This window comes from Punctularia strigosozonata, assembly GCF_000264995.1.
Source record: "Punctularia strigosozonata HHB-11173 SS5 unplaced genomic scaffold PUNSTscaffold_8, whole genome shotgun sequence".
NCBI classification, from domain to species: domain Eukaryota; kingdom Fungi; phylum Basidiomycota; class Agaricomycetes; order Corticiales; family Punctulariaceae; genus Punctularia; species Punctularia strigosozonata.
This window is the reverse complement of record NW_006767440.1, coordinates 1,435,989-1,449,313: the sequence shown is the minus strand read 5'-3', so window position 1 is coordinate 1,449,313 and position 13,325 is coordinate 1,435,989. Positions and strand designations below refer to the sequence as shown.

Here is a 13,325-nt window from a genome sequence, read left to right as displayed (position 1 = left end):
AGGCAAGGGCCATCGGCGGGCCCGAGGGAGAAATATAGCCTAAATCAGGAAGATCCGCTGAGCTGTCGGGACGACCCGCCGGATTTCTTGACGATGTGCTGAGGACACAGATTGCGCGGTGCGAGCCGACATGGATGCCATGACAAGATCGTGTCATGGGGTAAGGAGCTATTCTCAAGACTCAGTGTCGGCTGACTGCTTTTAGCCGAGCACACTTCCGTAAGCAGTGAGGTCCTTATGACAAGATCTCAGCGCGGGTGCGCCAAGTGGAGCATGCAGACCAGAAGGGGAGTCGCATGGTAGCATTTGAGCTGGATCTTGCTCATTTTCATGACAAGTCCATCTCGTATGCGTGTATCCCTGCGATCTTGATTCGTACACCGCTAAAGACCCGGCGACATCCGGCGTTACCGTCACGTTCGATTATCTGCTGCTCAAGAGATTCACTAGCAAGAGAAGAAGTTGTGTTATTTATACACAATTGTACCTCGGTGATCTAGGCGAGCGAGATCTCCGATCCCACGGGAACAATCCTTTATCTTAGGGCGCTCGACGACTTACCCAGGGTGAGCCGTCCATTCCGGATGCCGGATGGCATTATCTTTATAGTCTCGCTCGCCATCTTATGTCATCTCCTGCAGCTGTCTTTTACGGAGCATCCATCGACTCCCCAAGATCTTGCCACTAGCCCTCGGAAATTCCTGGGTGACGCTGAACGCCTGAACAGCGTCCTTCGGGGGACACATTAGCTTGGAATCTAGCCTGTACGTGAGTTTCCTTCTGAAAATGCTCCTACCCGTGCCTGTTCTTACGTTTATGGATAATTAGCTTCGTGGTGTCATGTCTCGTAGAGGACTGTCGGGACATAATACCGCACGACAAATTCATTCGTATGCTCCCATCGATCGATGTCCTCCAGAGATTCTCCTGAAAATATTGGAATACGACGACGACCCAACCTTTTACGTTCACCGGATTTGCAGGCGCTGGGATGAAATCATCGAAGGGCAATCCCGATTTTGGACGGACATCACCGTCACTTCCGACTATCGGGAGATGCACCGGGAACTCCCTCGCCTCCTCCGACTTTCTGGTTCCCAGCTGCTCAACATATACTTACTGCTCGATCCTCCAGCCCACGAGAGGAAAGATGGTGACGAAGATACGTCCCCCAACATCCATCCCGGAATGGAACTGCTGAAGCAGCACTCCCATCGCTGGTCGACTCTACGTATTGTGGCCCATTTGGTAAACCAAACGGAGGTCGTCGCTCGTTGCCTCCAGAACGTCCAGGCCCCGAATCTCAGGACGTTGTTATTGGTGGATTACGAACGGAAGTATTATCCGGACTCGACGTGGTCCATCCTCAAACCGCGCGGCGAACGCGTCATGACCTTCGGTGGTGCACCTTTACCCAACCTGGCCGTGTTGCGTTTGGATCAGTGCTTCGCGCGGTGCTGCAGCGTGTCGATGGTTGGGCTCACGACACTTCACTTGGGCATCCCAGTGGGCACCTTGTACGAACCCGCCATGCAGAGCATCTGCGCCGTTTTTCAGAGTTCGCCAAACCTCCGATGCTTGGGCCTTGGACTGCGCGGCGTCGAACCATCGGATCAGCCCATGCACGACCCCGTGTCTATCACCGTGCCCTCTCTTCTCTACCTGAATATCGATGTGGCTGACGAGGAGATGGTCTGCGCCATCCTGTGGACGTTCGTTTTCCCGGCATTGAAGACGCTCCATATCTGTGATCACTATGATCAGCGTCAGCCAATGGGCCTCCGCGACGGCAATAATGCGTCGTCCATTCAGGGGATCATAGAGCGGTATGAAGACGACAATTTGTCCCATCCATACCATCTCTTGCAGCATCTTACCATGAAGTGTGTCACCTACGAGACTTTCTTCCCAATACTGGAGCTCTTCTGGGGTCTCCGTTTCCTGACGGTATGCGGTAACTATAATATGGAAGAATGGATCACCGCATTGGACATGGACGAGGAGGTCGGTTTTTGGTGCCCAAAACTGGAAGTGCTCACCTGGTATACATACGCCGCCGACGAGGAGATGCAGGACCTCTTCTTGCAGATGGTCGTCAACAGGGTGGACCACGGTTGCCTGAGAGAGGTCCGGCTTCTCACGGGCCATCATCAATTCGGGGGTTTTGACGAGGAGACAGTGGAGGCGTTACAAGCCATGGAGGGACTTGAGGTGACCTATGTTAAGATGTACGCCTACGAACCCGAGGGCGACGATGCCAAGTTGTGCGAGAAGTTGGCGGACCTCTACGCTACGAACGCCGACTTCGATGATTGGGCGTGGCATGAGTGGGATCATTCCTGGTGATGGTAGCGGGTGCTAGGCATATTGGCGCTGTGTGCATGATGGTCACCATTGCGGCGCAGGTAGATTCATCAACCTATGCAAATGTCATTCTGTTGCTTACTCTTGGATGTCCTAATCCTAAGAATCTCATCATGGTCTCCCCTCTCTAGGTTACAAACCGAGTTGAATACCGGCTCGCGTACCTAGGCCTGCTCGTCGACTCATACCTTGACCTAATTGCCGAAGAACAGCAGCGATATCTCCTAGTAACCGAATAGTGCTGTATGTCCGCGCATGATGACCCGAATTCGAGAACAATGGCTTGGCTTGTTGCCTCGTGGCCGGTAATCAACGCAGCTAGAAGAGAAATCGAGACGTCGCCGCCGCCTCTGGAACACATGTCAGGACACGATGCTTGTTTCCCATATGGCGCTGAGAAGAGGTATCGTTTCGAAGTCGTTGTGCCCGGAACCTTTGTGTGCGCATATGTCAAACACAACGGACAGATCCACATGGGAGACAGGCCCTGGACGTTTCAAACGTTGCTCTGGGAGATCTGTCATGCACGTCCTATCATGTGTCCGGCCTTCTATCGTAGTGCGTAGTGCTGCGGATCTCCGATGTTTTGACTGAGACGCTGATGAACATATGAGTCTACACGGACGAACGGGATCTCTCCAGCAGATAATATGTCTGGATGCGGGATAATCCGGATATCAATAGTAAGCCCCGGTGTTGTGCGCTTCACCTCCTCTTCCGGGATCTTTGCAAGCAGTGACAACGCATAGTCGAAGTTGCAGCGGGGTGACATACCTGATATAGAGTATCAAAACAGGGCAGACGTAGCTATACCGCCTTCCTATCAGCTCATGGTTCATTCCATGTATACGTAACGTCAGAAGTAAGAGGAACTTGAACACGAGAAGCAATTCTGCTGACCAAGATCCTAATAGTAATACGTGAGTCGCACGGTCACGTGTAGCCACTACTCCTAGCTCACCGGCGTTATCCGCCTGCATAACCGCATACCTCGAGCTCAAGGACGCTCCGTCGAGTCCATTGTTGTCGCTCTTTTTACATCCTCGAGGCTCGCCTAGGCAGTGTACAAGTGATGACTCCGCGGAGCTGTGGCCATGAGCTCGATCTTATCGTATGCAACGAGGCGCTTGGCTGACGAGTTGCCATTGGAGAGAAATCATTGTTGAGGTCCATGTTGTTTGCTGTTAGGATCGCTATATATTTGCCCGCGAGGATGGGAGATCAGCGACCGCGGCACACTTTTGGACTCTCGGCTCGTAAGGAGGCCAAACAGTCTGCCTGATGCCGCAGTTGTAAGTCCATAATCCATGCCTATGCTTTCCGTCTAACATCTCGCTCTATACAACAGCACTACTGGATGCACCGGCCTAGGCTTTATCCTCAGTCCACCTGTGAACGTGGGCTATTCCAACAGCGCAAGCGTTGATCGTCTTCCGACTGAGCTGGTTCTGGAAATATCAAAACATTATCATGCATTGGGGCCTCACGATGCAGGTTACCTGACGGGAGTCTGCAAATTCTGGAAAGGCGTCATAGAGGATTACCCCTCGTTCTGGACACGGATAGAAATCACCACGCACCGCGATTTCCGCAAGGTCGACCGCTACCTTCGACACTCTGGATCTCTCCCTCTCGACATCTCGCTCGACCTCCCGCCTTACGTTCGCCTCCCCAATGATCCGAACGAAGCCGAAGCAGCGGCTTACGACGTCGCTAACCGACTCGAGCTATGCATACAGTCGCTCAAGAGATATTCGCATCGTTGGGAAACTCTCGAAATCAGAGGGCACCGTGCTGAGGAAACCGGGCTCGTTATGCGTTTGCTCACGGATGTTCACATACCCGCCCTGAAAGAGCTCCTGCTCACGGACTACAATCCACTTTACACCGAGGCTGAGCTATATCAACTCCACCCACGCTGGAGCCCGACTACGAGGGTCAGACGCACTGTGTCATCGCCCAACCTCGCTGTTATGCGGATCGAGCAATGCTTCAGCCGTCACGGGTTCAACATCATGAGCGGGGTCACCGCGCTGCACCTGGGGATCCCCGCCAGTTACGACAGTGGACACACCCTCTTATCCCTTTCCCTGGTCCTTCAGGCGTCGCCGAACCTCCAATGCCTCAGCCTCGGATTGGGAGGCGTCGTACCCCTGGTCGGGGGGCCGTTCCAGGGTTCGGAACCTTTCCACGTTCCATCGCTACTCTACCTCCATCTCGAGAGCGCCAAGTGGGCCGTCATGTGCGATATCCTGCTGATGCTTCGGGCGCCGGTGCTGAAGGCCGTCCACTTCACGGACCACTCCGCGAGCGACGCGGTCGACGATAGCACGGAGGAGAGCTTCGGGTACGTGATGGAGCTCGCCGACGGTGGCGCCAACCCGTACGCCGGCGTGCAGAGCGTGACCTTCAAGGGCTGCCGGTCAAGCGACGTCGTGGGCCTCCTCGCCCTCTTCCCCGGCGCGCGTTTCCTGACGGTCTACCATTGCTACTACCTCGGGAACTGGGTGAACGCTTTGGACGTCTACGGGCAAGATACGCACTGCCAGGGCCTGGAGGTCCTGGCGTTGTCCGGCGAAACGCTGGTTAGCGATGTGACCTGCAAGGGCATGATTACTCATAGGGTGGAAAGCGGCAACTTGAAGCGGCTCCGGCTCCTGGCCGATCTCGAGTCCCAGTCGATGTTCTATCGCGAGTTGGATCGTGCTCTCGCAGAGGAACTCAGCGCCGTCGTGGACATCGAGCTAATCCATACGTCGAGCGAGGACGATGAAGAGGAAGAGGGTGTGGGTGGCGAAGTACTGGCGCAACTGTACGCCTCGGCAACGGAGGTCGACGACTGGTCGTGGCACAAGCCGTCGCGATCGTGGTGAGCGTACGCCTTTCCATTTCGCTCCTGGTCAACTCGCGAGTACGGTTCCCCATCAGAAGCCGATGCGCGCCGATACCTCTGCAGGAAAAGCGCTTGATCGTGGAGCTCTCAGGCGGAGCTCTGCTCACCGGGCTCAGTTGTATCAAGGTAGGCAATTATAGTAGTAGTATACAGATCGACGATACATTCGGGACTGCATTATGTTCAATCATTCCTTAACGTAGTGCCGGGAAAAGAAGTCGTTTTGTAACCACATAACCTTCGTAAGGGCCTGGATGCCCTCGATCTTCTTCGCCATGGGCAGACGTTCCTCCGGTACCTGGAGGATGGCGGTCTGTATAACGGTCTGTACCCACCCGAGCGTCAACGCGCAGTCCCGATCTATCGAAAGCTCAGTCTCAGCCCGCTTTGTCGCAAATGATGATCGGGCTCACATGGGACATTCAGTGGCGGGATGCCCATCGTCCGCTGGTGCTTGAAGGGAGATTCGCCGGTGTGCATTATCCCGACTTTGTCCATGTATGCCCAAGTCTACGATGACCATGTGACTGTCAGAGGTTGCGCACACCCATACAATAGAAAAAACACGCCTTTCCATTCGAATAATCCGTTGTCAACACACGACGGGCCCAGGACTTCAAAAACACCTGTCGACGATGATGATCAGGAATGCGCGACGACTGTAGATCTTCGAAAGCCATACTTTACGGAAGGTGATCTGAGGGCTGTCTAATGTGAGATCTTCCAACTTCTCAGGAAGGGGTCCGTTGAAACCCTGAAACGCGGTGTGTGTGAGCATGCGGCGAAGACATGCAGGTCGGGCATCCACGCCAGGACGTACCTCGTTCCTCGCCATGAAAATCTTCTTCGTGACGTCGAATTCAAACAGTTTCGCGTACATATCGTCCACCATCCCGGGTATGAACTGATTCACTATCGGCCCAATCTCGGCGATGATCTTCGAATCCCGGTCGGTGAAGTTGAGGAAGTCGGTGGTGTACGCGATCCGGTCCTCGAGCGAGGTGCGGAGCAGGTCTTCGTCGACCTCCTGCGTGAACACGACGGGGCACGTCTGCTTCTCCTCTTGGTGGAGGATGTTGGACGAGCCGACGGTGTTCTCGGACTTGTCCGAGTGCACGGAGAGCGTGTCGTCCGTGTCGGTCTGGAGCGAGAGACCGTCGGAGACGTGGATAGGCATGCTCTTGGGGATGTCGGCGCTGGCGGAGGCTCCGGAGACCGGGCACGTCTTCGGCGCGGACTGCTCGCCCTCGCCGCCCTCTTCCTCGATCTTGAGCAGGGAGACGCTCTCGGCTATCTCGGGGCTTTCGGCAGGCATATCGTCCAGTGTGTGTCGCGCGATCTAAGCTGGCGAGGGGGCAGAAACAAAGGAGCTGGTGCAATCGTGGAGATAGAAGTGGAGCTTAGATGCGAAGATGGAAGGTGGGCGCGCCCGGAGGCTCTATAATGTATCGGGGTGGGGTGCACACGCAGCTGTAGCTTCTCGGGACCCAGGGTATTCACGCGCGCCCGGGCTACGGGAACGGACGGATACGAATCAGATACAGGGGATTGTCATGCCGACATTTGTGAGGCGGAACACGGGTCGAGACTCCTGTGAAGGGCACTGAAGGCCGAGGGACCGACCGCCGGGATACGCTCGAGGCACAGGCGAGACCGTGGAGAGTCCTGATCATGGCAATCCATTAGCGCCGTTGCGCGCAGCGTCGCTGATGCATGGGTCCGTATTCTCGGAGGATGTGGGCCCCATGGCGTTGGGACAGATCGCTCGAGCGCGCTATAGCCCATGTGTTGTCGGCGTTGAGTAGGACAACAGGCGGACAAGTTCGCGACGAGGCGCGCCGTGTCCGTCTGCTCACGAGTCACTGGCCAATCTCAGGCCCGGGATTCGGATCCTTCAGGGACCGGCTAAGCACCGCCAGCCCGCACCGCCGCACCGACCTCTCCGCATTTACTCACCGCGATCTTACTACGATCGCTTTGCGACTGCTACTGTGCATACGTATCGGATGTATACGACGGCGCTTAGCTCTCTAGTCAACACTCGGTCGACATCCCGACATGCTGAAATCTTTGGTTGCATCGTGATCGGTTAACGAACGATATATCAGAAATCCAAACAAGAAACGAGAAGTAACCTGCGCGACCTTCGGATGCCCAATATGACGTTGCAGTCAACGGCCGACTGACGCGTGCAGGGCACCGCTGGGCAGGACCTTGCGCGCTGGCGACGGCGCCTTTCGCCAAGGTCCGCCAACATGCCCACGGATCGTCCCCCGTCTCCCGTCGAAACCTTCGTGCCTGCGCCGGACTTCGCCTTCGCGAAGAAGGCGACCTCGTATCCTTCGTGACGAACCCTTCGGATCCTGCCCGCTTCACCTTCGCTTAAGTGGGCCCCCTTGACGACCGACGTCGTCTTCCTCGCTTCCGCCCCCCGCGCCTCCGCCTCCCTCCGCGGCGTGCCCTCGTCGGTGCGCCGGCGCCGCGGCAAGGAGGCTCCCTTGACGAGCCTCGCGCCCAAACGTCAGATAACGTCGTCGTCGTCATCGTAAAACTCGTCCTCGTCCTCGTCGTCCACGCTCGTCAAGTTCGTAAAGTCCACCTTGTACCTCAGCAGCCCGCCGATCCCACCGAAGCCCTTCACGAACTGGGCCCCTTCCTGCGACCGGTCCGTCACGAACTCGAGGTTGGCGCCGAAATCCTTGTACTTGTCCGTGAACCACTCCAGGAGCGGCTTCGGCTCCTCCGCCTGCTCCATCTCCGTCCCGGTCGACTTGTCCATGAACCTCTCCCGCTCCTTTTCTTGCTCCTTGTTCACGTGGATCACGATCTCCTCTGCGGCCATGGTTACCGCCGGAAGGAATACGAAAGGAAGAAAAGCGCACCTCCCGCGGCGTTGCGAAGGACGTATCGGGTGATGTCCAGGTTCTCCCACACGATCAACGTCTCGACGGCGCCTAGTTCCAGAGCCTTGAGGGTGTCGTCGATACCGAAGCAGTACCTGCCCGAGTCCATGCTGATTTCGTCGAAGTATTTTTGGATGAGCCTCTTCTCCTGCACGAACTTGACGTTCGCCAGCGACTCGGCCGCGAGCTCGATCGCCTACGTGGCACGTGTCAGGCGGTAGTCGTTAGATCAATTAACGAGCCATACTGACCTGGTTGAAACCGTTCTCGCCACCGTAGCTGACGTCGACGACCTTGATCACCTTCGCGGCCAACCTCGGGTCGAACATATCGCTCTGGCCAAGCTCCGTCTTGAAATCGGCGCTGCCCGCCAACACGATGCCCTGCACGTTCACCTTGTCGTTCGTGATGAAGTGCTGCACCGCCAGCTCGGCCACCTTGCGCACGTAGTTGTGCCGCTTTTCGTCACGCAGACGCGCGAAACGGAGCGCGGACTGACCGCCGCGCCCGTGCTTCTTGGGCAGGTCGACGGTGAACTTGTGGATGACCTCGCGCGTGTTGCCAGCGAGGGTGCCGAAGAGGGTGCCGTTGCCGTCCATGACAATGAAGCCGAACTTGGAGTCGGACTCGAGGAGTTCCGCAAGCGCCTCAGTATGGAATTTGTTGTCGCAAAGGTATAGTGAACTGTAGAATGTATACGTGAAGATACATTGAACGATCAGCAACGATGATTGCTCACGTATTGATAGGCTTGTGAGGCTCAAAGTCGAAGGAAACCTTCTTTTCCTTGCCTTCGTCGGTAAGGATGGTGCCGACGAATAGCACCAAACCGTTGGGCGGGACACGGTTGTAAAGCTTGAGACGTTGTTGTGTGCTCGTGATCGCGGCCAGCACGGAGAGACGATTGACGCGAGACTTGATGTTCGACGCCGTGCCGTATTCCTGCGTCAACATCGCGGACACCCGCGAGATTTGATCCTAGAACGCCGCTTGAGTACTCGTCCTGCGAGCCGTCGTAGGATCGGACGCACCTTCGGCGGGATGATCAAGCTGATCATGGACGTGCCAGCACTACACACGCCCCGTCTTCAGCGATATACGTTCCCCGCAGATGTTGATCGCACTAACCCTCTGGCGGCATCCAGGCTCTTGATGAGCTTCTTGACCTTCCACATCTGGATGTTCTGCTCGGCTGCATCCTGGCTCATCGTGGCGGGTATCGCCTCAGGCGCGATGGGACGGAGGGGAGGGCAGTTAGTTGGGTCAGGCGTAAGATGGGGTGCCCTGGTACCCTCAACGATCAGTTCAGCGCAAACTTATCCCACCACGCGGCACTGGCAGTGCATGCATGACGAAATAGGGGCTTTGACTATAATCAAGTCACACGAGCCTGGGGACGCCTCTCTCCTGCCTAGTGCTATTCCGCCAGCCTATGGACCTTCCCAGCATCATGGCGAGGGTATTGAGACGAGGTACTGCGCAAGGCATCCTCTCGAGTGGGCTCTGTTGCGCGTAGTAAATACTCTGCATTCGACAGTCGCTATACGCCCGGCCTCAGCGTTGAAGTTAGTGCATAGCCGTCTCAACGAGGAGTCAGGACACATCGAATCCATCCCTCTTTCTCGCAGAAGCTACTGTCCAAACCTACTGCCCGGAGAAGTATACCTGGAATCCGGCATTGATGTCGAACGTTCTGATAGGTCACAGCAAAAATACGCACAGTTTCCGCGGGTTCGTCCTTGAGGTTCGTGAAGCGTTCTTGCGGCCTTTCGAACCTTTGATAGCTGTTTGCACTCACCATCAGGACTGCACAGGCTATAAAGAAGGATGCATATCACAACGAGCGCCCGTATAGGCAGCGTGTGCGGGTGTATGCTACTCGCCGATTCCCTATTTTCCGTCCGTGGGCGATCGGCACCGCCCCGGGGTAGTGATTACCGGCGGCAACACTTCGAGAGACTGCGACTAAAGACAAAGATATACTCATGAGTCGCTATACCCAGGTATAGATTCTACAGCATCATATCGACGGACGATAAATGAACGGGATTGACTCTACTCCTGTGACTCTACAAACCTTGGTCTTCTTGGGTTCACCAATCTCGGTTTCCGAGGTACTCTCGCCTAGTTCGGATTTTTGCATACGAGAACGTTTCGCCGTACTGCATCAGAGGTACCTCACTTGGCCAGCGACGGGGACGCGGAGGGCGTTGGCGCTCCAGACTGTATTCCGCCATGGCTGCTACAGGTCGGTGTTTACTGCACGCCTAGAATCGCGCTGCCAGTGCTCACCCCTCTGCATTTAATCGTGCAGACTCTGACCAATCTCTTCGCATATTTGTATTCTGGACCGTCTGCCAATTGACCGGCGGGCTATGCTTCTCGCTCGCGTTGCTCACCGCGTCGCTGTCGAAGAAGGTGTATCGCATGCCAACGTGGTTCAGCTTCTGCTCCAGGTAACACGTCGTCCATTGTCGTATCAACATGCTGACCTTCCTGCAGCTGGGTCCTTTGTTCCTTGACGTTCATTTTACTGTCAGTGCTTATTTCATCTTCGAATTTGAATCATCGTCATTCAACAGATATAGACCCATCTCCGGACAACTTCCCGGTTCACACCCACCACTAGCGCTATGTGTCACACAGAGCAGCATGATCTATGCATCCGCGGTCTTGTGCGTACCCGCCACGCACTATGTGGTCGGCGGCTTACTAGCTATATGCGTGACAGGATCGCATCCACGGCCGTTGCATTGCTCACGGAGCTATGGCTTGCAGCGAGCGCGTTGGCCCGGAGCCCACTGCAAGGGTTCGCGCAGAGGCATCCGAGGGCGCGAACCATGTTTGTAAGTGTCTGCGTGTGTGTAACAAAGCCGGCTGTTGAGTAGCGATCCTGGACGCTGGTATAGCTCGTAGCGTCCCCGTACGCGCTATACACGCTGGTGGTGCTTATCAACGTCGGGGTAAGCCAGCCGATTCTTGACCTGAGTGCATCTCAAAACCTTTCGGCCAGATCACCCTCTCTCACCCGCATTCTGTCGGACTCTTTCGACACGGGCTCTTTTGCACAGACAGGAGCGAGGTCCCGTACGTATGGTTTCCCTTCGCTTGGCCTTTGACAGCGCTGACCTGACCATGCAGCTGGCGGATCGCGGCTGCCCTCTCCATCCTTGCGATAGCCGCGATCCTCGTTCTCGAATTCCTGTGCGCTCGACACCACTACAGGGTCTGGAGCGCACACGGGCACCTCGAGTCCGCGAAACCGTCTCGGACACTTCTGATCCGCGTCATGCTACTCACGATCTTCGTCCTCGCATGTATCCTGTGAGTCGCGTCCTTCGATGTGCTGTTGGTATATTGACGTCTTGAAGAGTGATATTTGTTCATGCGATGCTTCCTCAACCTGCCAGATTTCGCGACTTTGAGGCAATCTTCATGGCACTCTGTAGGTTCCATCAGCGCAGCAGAGTGGGTTCATCGGGTTCACGTACTCTTGCCGCAGTTCTGTTGGCTTCGTTCTTCATCTTTGGCTTGTCGAAGGTGTGTCTAATCGCGTCTGTACAAAGAACAACGCTAACTTACATCTCCAGGACCTTTGCCTTGTTTGGCTGACTGTATGCCTGATACCTTTCCGTCGGTGGCGTCGAGTAGCCGTCCACACGGAGAGCAGCGCTGCAGAAGACTTGGTCATAGACGTATGTAGGGATGGTGGTCAAGTAGTAGACGGTGGTCCTAGTACTACAGCATGAAAAAGCGTACATATACAACTGAAGATACAACTGAAGACGCATATATTCTTACCTGTGACGTCAAACAGTGCACTCGCGTTCACTGAGGCACCTTCCGAACAGGCCTCTGCAATAGCTCTGTCAATACCCTCAATGTCTCCTCCGGCTGCTCCTGCATAATCCAGTGCCCCGCCCCACGCACAATATGCACGTCCTCCTTTCCCATCGTAACGCACACCTCCCTCATCTGGTCCAGCGCGCCGGGGTCCTGGTGCACGCCCCAGTCGCGCTCGCCGCCGATAAAGACGGCCGGGGCATAGACACGCTTGCGGGCGAAGGCGGACAGGTCGGCCATGAGGGCGGCGTCGGTCGCGGCGCGGTACCAGTTCAGGCCGCCCTGGAAACCGGTGCGGGCGAATTCGCGGGCGTAGACGGCGAGCTCCGCGTCGGTGAGCCAGGCGTTGGCGGCGACTTCTTCTGGTGACGGTAAGCTGTTTTCGACGGCCTGGGGCATCGAGGCGTGCAGCGGCATGAGGTAGTACGCCGGGAGGGCGGACAGGGACTCGGCGGTGGGCGAGAGCGGGTGCGGGAGCGGGTCGTCCGAGGCGTCGGCGCTTTTGGCGTGGAAGTAGGCGCGGAGGAAGGCGGGGAGGCCGCCGGGGGTGGAGGGGTGGTGCATGTCGGCGTTCGCGGCGGGAGTGGAGTAGTAGAGCTTGTAGTGCTTGCGCGGCGGGGAGAGCGCGGCGAACTCCGGGACCAGGTCGAGGACGTTGCGTTGGCGATCGGTGGTGGCCAGGGAGGGCGCGCCGGGGAAGGGCGCGCTCATGCATGCGAGGCGGAGGAAGACGTCGGGCCGGAGGAGCGCGCAGAAGCCGGCGAGGGGCGAGCCAAAGTCGTGCCCGATGACGGCGTGCGCGGTGTCGTGGCCGAGCGCGTAGACGAGGGCGACGACGTCGCGGACGAGGTTGAACAGCCGGTAGGGCGCGGGCGAGTCGGCGTAGGAGGGCAGCGGGGAGGGACAGGTGCGACCGTAGCCGCGCTGATCGGGGGCGACGACGTGGTAGCCTAGGAGGGACAGCGGGACGAGAAGCTTGCGGTAGGAGTAGGCGAGCTCGGGAAAGCCGTGCAGGAGGAGGACGAGTGGGCGTTGGGGGGTGTGCCCGTGGCCGGCTTCGAGGATGTGCATCTGCAGGTCGTTCACGGGAAGCGTGCGCGATGCAACGCCAGCGGGCAGGTTCGGCAAGTGGTCCATGCTATCTGTACGATATATTCCGCGGCAAAGGGAGGATTCGCTGGATCCTCCGTGGAAGTGCGGTATGTAAGACGAGGCTGCGGTCCGAGATCATCATGGTGGGTAAGTACGGGCGAAGGGCCGCAGCGCCGCTCGCGTCGGCCAAGTTCTTTCTCGATGCTCGACCTGGCTCATCCACTCTGACT

At 56.8% G+C, this 13,325-nt stretch overlaps 5 protein-coding genes across 5 annotated transcripts; 2 read left to right on the top strand and 3 right to left on the bottom strand.

The window, feature by feature from the left end:
* Positions 1-167: 167 nt before the first annotated feature.
* Positions 168-2,346, top strand: PUNSTDRAFT_144486 (uncharacterized protein; the record flags this gene model as incomplete). The annotated part of the gene is made up of 3 exons (XM_007385071.1): positions 168-566; positions 642-764; positions 829-2,346. The coding sequence occupies exon 3, from the start codon at positions 841-843 to the stop codon at positions 2,344-2,346; it is 1,506 nt and encodes a 501-aa protein (XP_007385133.1). The 5' UTR covers positions 168-566; positions 642-764; positions 829-840.
* Positions 2,347-3,346: 1,000 nt separating this feature from the next.
* PUNSTDRAFT_104235 (uncharacterized protein) lies at positions 3,347-6,682 on the bottom strand. Its single transcript, XM_007385070.1, has 6 exons — positions 6,078-6,682; positions 5,940-6,011; positions 5,803-5,883; positions 5,671-5,767; positions 3,713-5,617; positions 3,347-3,656 (listed from the first exon to the last, which is right to left on the bottom strand). The coding sequence occupies exons 1-5, from the start codon at positions 6,570-6,572 to the stop codon at positions 5,445-5,447; spliced, it is 918 nt and encodes a 305-aa protein (XP_007385132.1). The 5' UTR covers positions 6,573-6,682; the 3' UTR covers positions 3,347-3,656; positions 3,713-5,444.
* A 578-nt stretch (positions 6,683-7,260) lies between these two features.
* On the bottom strand, positions 7,261-9,457 carry PUNSTDRAFT_144484 (peptide chain release factor eRF/aRF subunit 1). Its single transcript, XM_007385069.1, has 6 exons — positions 9,289-9,457; positions 9,192-9,231; positions 8,900-9,138; positions 8,412-8,844; positions 8,140-8,356; positions 7,261-8,089 (listed from the first exon to the last, which is right to left on the bottom strand). The coding sequence occupies exons 1-6, from the start codon at positions 9,366-9,368 to the stop codon at positions 7,779-7,781; spliced, it is 1,320 nt and encodes a 439-aa protein (XP_007385131.1). The 5' UTR covers positions 9,369-9,457; the 3' UTR covers positions 7,261-7,778.
* A 938-nt stretch (positions 9,458-10,395) lies between these two features.
* On the top strand, positions 10,396-11,909 carry PUNSTDRAFT_135543 (uncharacterized protein; the record flags this gene model as incomplete). The annotated part of the gene is made up of 11 exons (XM_007385068.1): positions 10,396-10,408; positions 10,475-10,616; positions 10,663-10,695; positions 10,749-10,835; positions 10,892-11,006; positions 11,070-11,123; positions 11,174-11,247; positions 11,302-11,484; positions 11,532-11,605; positions 11,663-11,700; positions 11,751-11,909. The coding sequence occupies 11 exons, from the start codon at positions 10,396-10,398 to the stop codon at positions 11,907-11,909; spliced, it is 972 nt and encodes a 323-aa protein (XP_007385130.1).
* Positions 11,910-11,988: 79 nt separating this feature from the next.
* Positions 11,989-13,195, bottom strand: PUNSTDRAFT_144482 (alpha/beta-hydrolase; the record flags this gene model as incomplete). The annotated part of the gene is made up of 1 exon (XM_007385067.1): positions 11,989-13,195. Exon 1 carries the CDS (start codon positions 13,138-13,140, stop codon positions 11,989-11,991), a length of 1,152 nt encoding a protein of 383 aa, XP_007385129.1. The 5' UTR covers positions 13,141-13,195.
* Positions 13,196-13,325: the final 130 nt, after the last annotated feature.